General features: G+C 40.7%; 2 protein-coding genes across 2 annotated transcripts in view; both read right to left on the reverse strand.

Moving 5' to 3' along the window:
• LOC149392833 (uncharacterized) overlaps positions 1-13,651 on the reverse strand; it is a 97,641-nt gene that overhangs the window by 65,733 nt on the left and 18,257 nt on the right. The window lies entirely within an intron of this gene.
• On the reverse strand, positions 10,134-10,616 carry LOC149392842 (uncharacterized). Its single transcript, XM_089617067.1, has one exon. The coding sequence runs from the start codon at positions 10,614-10,616 to the stop codon at positions 10,134-10,136; it is 483 nt and encodes a 160-aa protein (XP_089473193.1).

Below are 13,651 nucleotides of genomic sequence, written 5' to 3' on the forward strand. Positions count from 1 at the left end.
ACGTGTTTAACACATGAACTCGTCTGAAAGGGTATAAGTGTACTTTTGCATATACCGAATAATTTTATTGTTTAAATATTATCAGATATATTAATTATTAGAATAATTATTAAATATTACAATTGTTTCAAAAATATAAATACTTTTTTAAAAAATGAAAGAACAAATCCCGCGTACACAAATCTAGGGTTTGTTCTTGTCTCGTGAAAAATGGTGAAACCTTCGACATCCAAATCTCCGGCGAAATCGAACCCTAGCAGCACTGGAGGAGATTTCAGAATGAAGTCTCCGGCACAGAAAAAGAAAAAAACCGTGCCAGCGAAGTCTCCGATGGCGTACTCGAAGAAGAAATCACAGGGTCGGAGAAAAAAACCCAAGTCTCCGACAAAAAGATGAGTTGGTCGAGAGACAAGTTCATCAGAGAGCGCGTCGGTCAATAATAGACCAGTATATGGTGAGAAACCCTTTTTATATCTGTTTTTAGGGTTTAAAAAGTGTAGGGACCACATTGTCTGGTTTTGGTTGGAGTTATGTTTCGATTTCGTAAAGAATCTGAGTAAGGACCACCATTGTTTTGTTGCTTCCTTAGTTTTGAGCGTTAAAATCTTTAAAACATAATAATGGGGGGACCAGTGGTGGGTGGGTTTCTGTTATTGGTTTTTTGTCCTTTTGAATTTGTTTAGTAGTTGTATTTTAATACTGCTTTGGTTGATTTTAATTAAAAATTGGTTGATTATTGTTTAAGTTAAAGGGTCTGGTATGTTCACGTTCAAAGTTCACCACGGGGGTAGAGTGGAAGTGGTGAATGAGCGTTTGACCTATGTTGGTGGTCGGATTGACTACGTAGACCACGTAGACGTGGACAGATTGTCGTTGTTGGAGCTAGACAAGATTGTAGAGAAAACTCTTGGATACTCAGCGATTCCCGTGTACTATCTGGAACCTTATGGGGAGTTATGTTTCCTGGACTGTGATCTGAGCCTGTTTATAGCAGTGTCAAAGCTGTATGAGGAGTCTGAAGAACTGAATTTGTATCTTGATCACCCCGTACAAGATGCATCTGTTGTACAAGAGCCTGGACTATCGCCCCCAGTGCCTGGAGTTGAAGAGTTTGAAGTTGAAGAAGAAGAAGAAGTTCAAGACTTTGAAGTGGAAGAGCCTGAAGAAGTTGAAGAGGGAGAGCCTGGACAGAGTCAAGTCGTGGATGAGGCACCGAGTCAAGTTGAAGACCCTGAGCATGATGGAGACGTTGAAGTTCTTATTGAAGACCTGACTTACCCTGAACCAGAATTGACTGAAGTGGATTTGGGCCAGCCTGAAGCATGGAGTGAACAACATGAGTTGGGCCAGAGTCAAGCTGATGACTTGGGCCAGACTGAAGTGGATTTGGGCCAGAGTCAAGCAGGCAGTGAACAACATGAGTTGGGCCAGAGTCAAGCTGATGACTTGGGCCGGACTGAAGTGGATTTGGGCCAGAGTCAAGCAAGTAGTGAACAACATGAGTTGGGCCAGAGTCAAGTTGATGACTTGGGCCAGAGTCAAGTAGATGACTTGGGCCAGAGTGAAGCAGAGGAGTTGGGCCAGAGTCAAGCACATGACTTGGGCCGTAATCAAGAGTTTGAGGAGTGTCAAGACCATCTTGATGACATTGAGCAAGACAATGGGTTTGAGAACAGTGAAGACGAAGTTGAAGTCAATGGCGTTGCCGTGGACCGTGGTCTAGGATTAAAGGGCAAATGAAAGGTAGCTCTTACTGATGATGAAGCCGGTTCTGACGAAGACAGTGACTATAACGAGGAGGAGAACATTGTGCTGGAAGAGGAGTCGTCTACTGAAGATGAGCCTGAGCCTAAGCCTACTAAATTGTCCAGGAAAATTCTACCAAAGTTTCAAGAATTCCGTGAAGACACTGACATGGCAGACCCCAAGTTTAAGTTGGGCATGGTATTTTCAAGTGGGGCAATCTTCAAAAATGCCATAAGGGAGTATTCTATCAAGGTAGACAAAGAGCTGAAGTTCAAAGTGAATGATCGAAACCGAGTTCGAGCAGTTTGCAAGGACGAGTCATGCAAGTGGGTGTGCTATGCGTCTGAAATGAAAGATACCACATCATTCCAAATTAGGACCTATGTACCAGAGCATACATGTGCTCGAACAAGGTCATGGCCGCAGCCAAGCAGTATTCTGTGGAGAAGTTTCACAAAGAGATGAACTTAATCAAGGATGAGGATGAGGAAGCCTACAACTGGTTGTGTCAGAAGAATCCAGTGCATTGGGCAAGAGCCAACTTCAGAACTACCCCAAGATGTGATATACTCCTTAACAACCTCTGTGAGTGTTTCAATGGTAACAAGGCTATTTTACTAGCTCGACAGAGACCCATATTGTCTATGCTAGAGAGGATTATGATGTACTTAATGAAGAGGATGACCAAACAACGCCTCGCTGTGGAGAAGTGGCATGGGGACATAGGACCTAGAATCTTCAAAATCATAGAGAAGAACAAGACCTTGAGTGCTGAAAACATTGCAGAATGGTGTGGGGATTCAATGTATCAAGTTACAAATCTGCATGGTCGCATGTATAGAATTGACTTGCCATTGAAGACATGCTCTTGTGGTCGCTTTCAGTTGTCAGGTAATTGTCACGACCTTGAACTATTCATTGCACTGCTATTATTCATGTTATTAATCCTTAAATTTGTCAGGTATTCCTTGTGCTCATGCAATTCAGTGCATTTGGCAAAGGGACGAGCAACTAGAGAACTACATTAGTGAATGCTACAAGAAGTCAACATACATGAATATCTACAAGCACAAAATCTGTGCAATTAATCTCGTGGAGAATTGGCCCGAGACAGGAAAGACACCTATGCGAATGCCTCCCAACAGAGTAGGACCAGGAAGGCCAAAAAAACTAAGACGACTCGAGCACGATGAGGTTGTGCCACCACGTGGGACTAGAATGACCAGGAAACATGTCACAGTCAAATGTTCTGGTTGTGGAAAGTATGGCCACAACCTCACTACATGTTTTAGAAGACAACAAGAAATTTTGGTAAGATTGTACACATGTTGGTAACTCTATTGGCAGATTATAAATGTCTATAAATGTGGTTACATTTCTTGATATTGCAGAGACAAGAACAACGTCAAGCTAGGGAAGCACACCTACAGGCTAGAAAAGCTCAAGATGAAGGACGTGGAATTGGACGTGGCCGTGGAAGGGGACGTGGACGTGGTGGTGGATCAAGCCAATCAACTCAACAACCCACACAACAAGCAGCTAGTACGAGCCAATCAACTCAACAACCGGCACAACAAGCACTGTTAAGGGTAAACTCAACAACTCTTTAACCCAATTATGTGCTTTGTATGTGGTCATTACTCATAACCTTTCGTATTGCAGCGGAGTCCTCGAATGAACCGGGCCCCAGCCAGGCGTTTCGGCCTTCTACCAAGAACTTTATTTGGAGACGGGATGTAAAGACAATTAAATCCTTTTTTTTTTGGATGATGTACTGGCTTGGGTGAAAAAACTGAAGCACTTTTTTGGGGTGACAAGTTCACAAAACTCAGTACTTTTTTTGGGTGACGGGTTCACAAAACTCAATGAAAAAACAATGAATTACGTGCATGAATTATGTGTATGAATTATGTGTATCAAACCTAGTTCTTTTTGTATTGACAATGTATCAAATTTATGTCTTTTTATTGGCAATGTATTAGACCGAGCTGGAAAATACCACATTCCATTACAAAATACCAATTACAAAGTTTAGACCAAACTTCAATTATCATAATCCCCAATACATTATCATAATTTGACAATTACATCAGTCTCACTTAACAGACTTAGAATATTCACAGACTTAATAAACAACCACAATTAATTCATAACATATACTTATTTGAAACAGATGACATAAACAAGAGCAAGCATGACGAGAACCATATAAAACTTGATCTTTTGCGCTTCTGTAGTTATCTTCTCCCTCAGTCTATTCAGCTCGTCTTCGTCTCCGCCATAAACGTCATTCTTTGACACTTCAACTTGTTCAAAGCAGCTTCAAAATTGTTAATCCTTTTAAGTAAACTTGGAATTATTTGAACTGACCTTTTACACATCTCAGGATCAACCCAAATCAATATACCACAACCTCTATCGTCGGGACTCTGCTAACAAAATAAGGACACGAAATCAGTAACCCAAAACAACAACGAAGACGAGAATAGGTATCTTGAACACCCATAAAAACGCCGACCAGGATGATCACCTTTCCACGCCGTCCGCAGAACACACGCCATCTTGCATCGACACCGCGGCCTCTAGTTGTCATCGGAATGACCATCGTCGACTACGTCAGAGAAATTACTCGTGGAAGACGACGCCATTGACGAACATCAGAGAAATAAGCTTGGATTAGGGTTTTGTTTCGGGAATAAGGTTTTTTTTCGCGATCTAGGGTTCAGCCCAAATCGTGATTGAGTTTTGATTTGGGATTTTCGATTTAAGTTCTTTCTTCTATTTATTATTCAAACTTATTTAATTTAGATTTTAGTTTTCAATTTCTTTTTCACTTCAAATAAACTAAGTCAGGGGTAAAATCATAATTCCACCAATAAAGCCTTTAAAATCATGCCACATCATCAAACCGTTTTAATTTAACGTCCAAATACTGACGGAAGTGGCAAGTTGTAACACATGTCTAAGTTCTGAGATTAGTTCTGCAACAATCCCGAGTCCAGGGGGTGAAATGAAATCGAGGTACGAGTCCATGGGGTAAAAAAGGAATTAATTCTAAATATTAATGATAACAGTATTTGCGCCAAATACTCGGGGTGTAACAAATAAAATAAAAGTCTCCCAAAAAAGGAAAAAGAAAAAGCTTAAATATGGATGGATTATCTTTGGGCTTTTTTTGTTTCTTCAACCACCTATGGGAAAAGAAGTAAGCCTAAGTTTCAGAATTTAGTTTTGCAATTACATTGTGGTATTATTGTGTATATTAATCAAGCCACGTACCTCACGTGTATTGCCTCCGACCATGATTGTATAATCATCTAGAGAGAATTCCGTTCGGCATAAACATGAAAAACATCAAACATTTTGAAATTCTGTTTAGGGGAAAGATGTCGCACACAATATAAAACAAATGTGTTCAACATCTTGATCTGACATAGACAATAGATAATAAATAATAGTGCAATAAAGAAATGACACAAGCAAATGATAACCCAATTTAGTGCAACGTCACTTATTATGGGGACTCTCATCCCAGTTGAAAGGAATTCACTAAAACAATAAGTGGTAAATAGTACAATCAAGGACTTACATGAACAACACCAGACTCAAAGCCAATTTACTATTACTACCTGTGAATACCTAAACAAGGCTCCCCTGAATATGAGACCCATCTCAATTTCACTCTTCAAACACACTCACAATGTTTGGTCGCATTCAATGTCAACGCTCGTGAGGACTTCAATCACGCAATCACATACCCAAACTCTCTCAAACACTCAGATCTCTGAAAGAATGTTTATAGATTTACACCACACGAATCAAACAATTAGCTTCTCAGTCCACCAATCTTGCACGTCTAAGAACCCTAAAAGTTTGATGTGTGCGTCAAGAGCTCCTATGGGAGAAGCGCATGACTTTTATAGTACTCAAACAAGGTAAGAGAACGATCTAGGATTTCTTTACCCATACGCACGTGAAGATTCATCGAGTAAAGACTCCCGCAAAATATTGTGGTAAATCAAGAAACTTTCCAGAAATAAAAACTGCGCTCAGTGCACAAAATGTCTCAACATATCCTGGAGCATGTTGACCGACATCTTTCCGAAACAACTTGCAAAAAAATAATGTCAACACAAACATAACAACACATTTGATCTGCCATCTGCCGTTAAAAAAAAAAAAGACTTGCAACAAATTAATAATTACAACCAAAAAAACATGTATCACGATGAGAAAACATATGATCTGCCATCTCTCTGTTTGCACCAAATCATTACCTCAACTGATTAGCATATAATACAATTCAACACGCACATAAATAAGAGTCGAGAGTTAGATTTGTAATGAGAAAATAACATATATATATCATGTGTTTTAGTTAAATGTCGAGTTTAACCTTTGGTTTGAAAAATGTCGAGTTCATACCATCTGTTTAACTAAAATGACGAAATTATACCCTGAAATGGATAACAGTGTCACAAATCTCCCTTTCACCGATACTCCTTATATAAGAATGTGAGTTTCAGAGAATGAAAAAATCTCATTGATCATAGCCTTGAAGGCCGAATTATATAGATACAAAATAGGAAACTAACTAACCCTAGACTAATTCTAATCTCCGAGTATTTACAGCATTAATTACAGAATATTACATAACTAATTTCCTATTTTCTACATTCCCCCTCAAGTTGGCGCATAAATATCAAACATGCCCAACTTGCTTACAAGAAATTCAGAAACAGGTCTAAACAACCCTTTAGTCAAGATATCCGTAGTTTTCTCCTTAGTAGTAACAAACGGAGTGCAAATTATTCCATTGTCAAGCTTCTCTTTGATGAAATGTCTGTCAATCTCGACGTGCTTTGTTCGTTCGTGTTGTACCGGATTCTGAGAAATGCTAATAGCTGCCTTGTTGTCGCAAAACAGCTTTAGAGGCAGATTTGCCTCCTTCTTTAGGTCTTCTAGAACTCTCTTAATCCATAACAACTCACATATTCCATTCGCCATCGATCTGAACTCTGCTTCCGCACTACTCCTTGACACGACGCTCTGCTTCTTGCTCCTCCATATCACTAGATTCCCCCACACATAGGTACAGTAACCTGAAGTAGACTTTCTGTCACCTGGACCGGCCCAATTAGCATCTGTGAAAGCCTCAACTGTCCTGATGTCTGATTTCTTGAAGAACAATCCTTGCCAGGGCAGCTCTTCAAGTATCTAAGGATTCGGTATGCAGCCTCGAGATGTTCTTCATATGGATGGTGCATAAACTGACCCACAAGACTCACGGCAAAGGCAATATCGGGCCTAGTGTGTGCCAAGTAAATCAGCCTACCAACCAATCGCTGGTATTGCTCCACATTGACTGGAGTTCCTTCTACGATCATCCCAAGCTTTTTATTCGGATCAATAGGAGTATCGGCCGGTTTGCAAGCACTCATCCCGGTATCTGTAAGCAAATCCAAGACATATTTTCGTTGTGAAACTACGATACCTTGCTTGGATCTTGCAATTTCCATGCCGAGGAAATAGCGCAATTCTCCTAGATCCTTAACTTCAAACTCCATCACCATCTTCTCCTTCAAGTCTTCCAACTCCTCATGATGATCTTCGGTGAGTATGATATCGTCTACGTAGACGATGAGAATGGCAATCTTTCCTTCCTTCGAGAATTTGGTGAAGAGAGTGTGATCGGACTGAGCTTGGCAGTAGTCTTGTCCCTTGACGAACTGAGTGAACCGCTCAAACCATGCTCGAGGTGATTGCTTGAGTCCGTATAGTGCCTTCTCTAGCTTGCATATTCTTGACTCGAATCTGTCCTCAAACTCGGGAGGAGGCTTCATATACACCTCTTCTTCTAGTTTCCCGTTAAGGAAAGCATTCTTCACATCGAATTGCCTGAGAGTCCAATCAAGGTTAACAGCAATAGAAATCAAGATTCTCACAGTATTGAGTTTAGCCACTGGGGCAAATGTTTCGGTGTAATCAATCCCGAAAGTCTGTGTGAATCCCTTTGATACGAGCCTTGCTTTGTATCGTTCAAGAGTGCCGTCAGATTTGAACTTCGGAGTGAAAACCCATTTGCAACCGACAATAGATTTTCCTTTAGGCAATTCTTGAATTGACCACGTCTGATTCTTCTCAAGAGCTTCCATCTCCTCGTGCACAGCCTTCTTCCACTCAGGTTTAGACAGAGCTTCCTGAATACTACTTGGAACAACCACAGATGACATATTTGTGATAAAGGCAGTGTATGAAGTGGATAGGTTAGAATATGAAATGTAGGCAGAGGTCGGGTATTTTGCACAAGTTCTTTTTTCTTTTCTGAGTGCGATAGGAAGATCAGAGTCAGGAGTTTCCTTACCATTTTCAGGATCTGACGCCGGTTCTGAATCTTGACAGGTAGGTATTGTGATCAGCTCTACATCTTGGTTTGGAAACTTCCTCTTATAGGTCTTGTCAAATAGAGAACTTGCCCGATTATTATACATTTCTATTTGAGATTCATCATTTACAATAGGCTGATTTTCGGATGTTTCATCACATAGCTCAATATTTTCGAGATTTTCATTGATTTGCTCATTTATTTCCTGAATTTCATTCGGTTCATTAGACTCAAGAATATTTTCCAGATTTTCGCTTTGTTTGGTTTCTGAAAAAATTTCATTCTGTCTATTTTCCGAAAAATTCTTATCAAAGCATGATTCATCTTTAAAGCATGATTCATCTTCTAAGTTATTCTCCCCCTGAAGATGAGACGCAAAACATGGTTTTGACTCAAAAAATTCAGTATCCATCGTGACAAACATTTTTCGAGAAATTGGATCAAAACATTTATAGCCTCGTTGAGTAGGTGCAATTCCTACAAAAATGCATTTTTTTCCTTTCGGATCTAACTTACTAGCAGTTCTATCCGGATTTCTTATGAAAACAGTACACCCGAAGATTTTTAATGGCATAGAGTTAAACACACGAGATTTTGGAAATTCATTTTGAAGAATATCAATAGGTGTTTGAAATTTCAAAACTTTTGAAGGCATTCTATTTATTAAATAAGTAGCATGAAGAACACTATCACCCCAAAGATAATTTGGTATTTTTGTTGAAAACATTATTGCTCGGGTGACTTCAAGAATATGCCTATTTTTTCTTTCAGCTTTGCCATTTTGAGGAGGTGTATCAATGCGTGAACTTTGATGAATTATCCCATTTTTTTTTTTTCGAAAAACTCATTTAGAGACCGAGTAAAATATTCTCTTCCGTTGTCACTTCTTATCATTTGAATTTGAGAATCAAACTGAGTTCTAACCATATTGTAAAAAATTTTAAAAACGTTCTCAACTTCAGATTTGTCTTTTAGCAAGAAAACCCAACTTACTCGTGAATGATCATCAATTAAAGTGACGAACCACCTTTTTCCAGAATTTGTTGTTACCCTAGACGAACCCCAAATGTCGCTATGAATGAGCGCAAAGGGTTTTGTTGCCTTGTAGGGTCGTGACGGATAAGAATTTTTATGATGTTTTGCTAAAGCACATATTTCACATTGAAAAGAAGAGGGATTTTTATTCGAAAACAAATCAGGAAATAACTTGTTCATATAATGAAAACTCGGATGACCCAGACGAAAATGCAAAAGATAAATCTCCTTATTACTATAATTGTTAAAAATTTGTAGACAAAAACTCTCTTGACCTTCTTTATTCAAGTGTATCCCCTCTTCCAAGATGTAGAGCCCTTCACATTCCCTAGCACTACCAATCATCCTCCCCGAGTCCAGTTCCTGAAAATGACAATGTGAAGGATAGAAGATTATTTGGCAATTTAGGTCACGGGTTAACTTGCTGATAGAAATGAGGTTGCAAGCTAAATTAGGAACATGAAAGACTTTAGATAGGGTAAGGGTTGGTGAAACACTTATATCACCGAGTCCAGCAATAGCAGTGAAGGATCCATTTGCAATTCGGACCTTTCTGTTTCCTGCACTCGGTTTATAGGTTAGAAAGGAGCTAGAATTTCCTGTCATATGATCAGTAGCACCTGAATCGATGATCCATATATTATTGAATTTAGAACAAAGGTAAGAAGCAATGAACAATTTTCTACCGTCTTGTGCAAGAGAACAGGATGGAATGACTGGTTTGGAAAGATTTTGAGTGGCATGTATAGTAGATTCAGGAGTTGCTCAATCTGTTCCTTCGTGAAGGTTGGCTGACCCAAGACGACTGGTGACTCTTGTGAATCTTCAGCAGCGGCGTTGTAGGCTTTCTTCGGTTTTTCTTTGTCTCCGGGTGGCTTTCCATGAATCTTCCAGCACGTTTCCCTTGTATGCCATGGCTTCTTGCAGAAATCACACCATGGTTCTTCTTGTTTCCCTCCTGTCCTCCTCAAACAAACAGAGCCGATGTCTCACTCGCAGGCTCGGCCGACTCAGGTGTATTCATGATCTTCCGGGGGTTCTCCTCCAGCCTGATCTCGGAAAACACCTCTCGGATGGATGGCAGTGGTCTTCTTCCGAGAATCCTCCCTTTTACCTCGTCAAGTGCCTGATTGACCCCAGCGAGGAACATGAAGACTCGGTCATTCTCTTCACGTGTCTTGAACCGAGAGTAGTCAGTTGGGCTTTCCCACTCCTCGTCGTGACACTGATCGAGTTCCTGCCAAATTGCCACCATCTCATTGTAATAAACCGTCACGGACCTGCTTCCCTGCCTTGACTGCCAAAGTTTGGTCTTTAGCTCGAAGATCTGAGAGAAATTCTCCAAATCCGAGTAGGTTTCCTTCACAGATTCCCAGACCTCTTTGGTAGTTTTCATAAACAAGTGTGGTTTGGCGATTGCACTATCCATGGAATTGAGGAGCCACGCCATCACGAGTGAGTTCTCCGATCTCTAGTGGTTGTAGCCATCGTCGCTCTCCTTTGGTGCCTTCACTTCTCCGGTGAGATACCTAGTTTCCATCTTCCATCTATGGCGAGTTTTACTGACTGAGACCACTCAAGGTAATTGCTACCATTCAGCCGATGCACTGTGATGTGCATAGACGTGCGAGAGGACTGATAGGTGCGTTTATTACGCGTAAAACTCCTATTTCCCGGACTAAAAACTAACGAGTCCTCAAGTGTTTTTGATAGTTTTTGTGTGTTTATGAGTGATTTTCAGGTTTAAGAGGTCAATTGGGTCTTGAGGAGGTTATTAGCGCATCACGTGATGATTCCGAACAATTTCAAGGAGATTCATACACATTTGGACAACTTGGAGCGAAACAAGGAACGACGTCCTCTTCAGCAGGATTTTGGGATTTTTAAACGATGATTTTGGATGATCCACTTCCAGAATTGGATAGAGCTCCCTCTTAGCTTTCCAACGCATGATTATTTGCAGAAATCGGACGTCGGAGCTAGGAGTTACGACCGTTTAAAAAACGGTGTGCAGCGAACCGGAAGCGCGCGGCGCGAGAAGCCGAAAATCAAAAGTGCGCGCCGCGCAGACAAAAGGGCGCGCCGCGCGGTCCAAAAATCATATTTTTCCAATGTTGCGTTTCTGAGCGGATTTTGGCCATTGGATGCGATTGGAAGGCCTAGATTGCTCCGAAAACAAGTCCATTCAACCTTAAAAAGACCAATGCTTTCAGAAGAAATCATGCATGGAGGAGATAATTTAGAATCTATCAAGAACATCTTTTCTTTTCCTTAGTTTTCCATTATTTTCCAGAAAATTTCCAAACTTGTTCATACTTTGTAGCTCAAATTTGAAGACAAGGATTGAGTTGTTGAGTTCTACCATTGCTACAACTTTAAAACAGTGTTCTATTCTCTATCTCTATCTCTTACTTTTTCAATTCAAGTATGATGTCTTTTGTTTCATTGTTCTTGTGTTCATCTTTGTGTTTGTTTATTGTCATAGTGATTAATATGAACTAATCTCATGTAGGGCTATGGTGTAGCGGGTTCATTACGATGTAGGATTCAAGATATTAGAATTGTTAGGCTGTTGTTTTTCTCATCACTTTTTGCTTAATCCACAACTATGCTTAATGCTTGTATGAATGTCATGAACTCATGCTTATTTTATATTCAACTTTAATGCTTGAGAAAGATTAGGTTGTTGTGTTTTTGTGTGGGTTACTAGAATTCATTCCTAGGCTAGATATAGCTAGGTTGTTCTAGACTCGTGAGAATACTCTTGTTTTTATGCTAGCCGTGCTTGTTAGGAGTTGAGATCGAGAGATGATATTCCGGTATCGGTTTAGGTTGTTAAATGCTTGAGAGAGATCTATCAATTCTATTAAAGTGAGTATGAGTAGTGAAAAGTATGAATCTCAATAGCTTGTTTCTTTTCCTAATTCAGCGAATCTAAGTTGTTTTGTGAACCCGTGAACCATAGTCCTTCCCTTTAGCCATTAGAATTTTTTGTGAATCTATTTATTTAATTTTGTGACGTGTTAGTGAAATTTTGTGATAACAATCCAATCAACTATTTTTAGTTCTATATTAGCTTGTGAGTATCGAATTCCATATTTAGCTAATCCTCGAGGGATCGACTCGTTCTTACGATTTATTACTATTGCGACCACGTGCACTTGCGTGTGCGAGAAAATTCACAACAAGTTTTTGGCGCCGTTGCCGGGGATTAGTTTTAAATTGGGATTCATTTCATAAGTTTTTATTTGAACTTTCTTTTTTATTTTTGTCTAACGTGTGTTCGTTTTCTTATTTCATGGGCCATTCCAAAAACCAACGATGAATTACAATTGGCCAACGTACCAAATGCCGGAGAATGAGAACCACTACACGGAAGCATGGGATGAGCAATCGTGCAACGCGTGGGGAGCGTCACAATATCATCAACAATACTACGCCCCACCGCCACAACAACATGAGCTTCAACACCAACACTCGGAGTACCACTACATGGAGGAGTGGGATTGTCAATACAATTACTCATATGACTACCCTCGCTACTCCCCTCCTCCTCAAGACGAAAACTCCAAACTCAGATCCTTGTTGCAAGCCGGGATTGATAGGATGTCCGCGCTCTCAAATAGGCAAGAGGCTTTCATTGCAAGCCAAGAGGCCCTCATTTCTCAACAAGAGGAAGCTATATCAAGCTTCGTGGAGAAGAAATGCCTCATGGTATCCTTCGAGGAAGATGAGGAGGAGGAGATGGACGTTCTAGGTGAAGACGAAGAGAACAAGGCGGATCCTTCACCGAAAAATCCACTGCCCACTTCACCACCGCCAATCCTCTCTCTCCCAAAGAAGACATGCCCACAACGTCTCCTTGATGTTGTGACTCCATCACCGACGCTTGAGAAGCATGGTCTCTGCGTCCTTCATGCCACAAGCTTCAAGATCCCTCAAGGAGACCTTCCTTGGAAACTGCAAATTCCTTGGCGCTTGTCAATTTCGGTGGCAAGAAAACACGGAGAAACTACCATAAATGAGGGCTAACCCATGTGCCTCATTCTGCCAAGCATGAACAAATCCGTGGCGATCTCCATCGACCCCATTCGTCCACCTCCACCACCTCCTTGGAGACGAAGCAAGACACCGTCGTGGAGGAAAAAGAGGAGCCCATCACCGCCTCCATGGAGAAAGAAAAGGCGCGATCCGACGCCTCCACAGCCGCCGAGTTATCCATGCTCGGAGAACCATCATGCTATCTCGCTTATTCCTACATGGGTCAATCAATGGACGAGGCCTCCCGAGCGAAATTGGAAGATGAGGAAAAAGAAGATCCTCCATGTGAAGTAAAAAGGTCGTGAGTAGGGGCGGTCACCACCCCCGCAAGGTAAGTCTTTTCTCCCCGTTTTTCAAGTCTATATATATTGAGGACAATGTAGCATCCTAAGTTTGGGGGGAATTTTTTTTTTTCTTGACTTGCGGGAACTTTTGGTTGTTTGT

The sequence above is a fragment of the Urtica dioica genome, chromosome 6 (assembly GCF_054948205.1).
Source record: "Urtica dioica subsp. dioica isolate 48M chromosome 6, U.dioica_male_clone48M_v1_H2, whole genome shotgun sequence".
Lineage (NCBI taxonomy): Eukaryota > Viridiplantae > Streptophyta > Magnoliopsida > Rosales > Urticaceae > Urtica > Urtica dioica.

Coding starts and splice junctions, on each gene's coding strand:
- LOC149392842 (XM_089617067.1), bottom strand. CDS start 10,616: ATGGCGTGGCTCCTCAATTCCATGGATAGTGCAATCGCCAAACCACAC.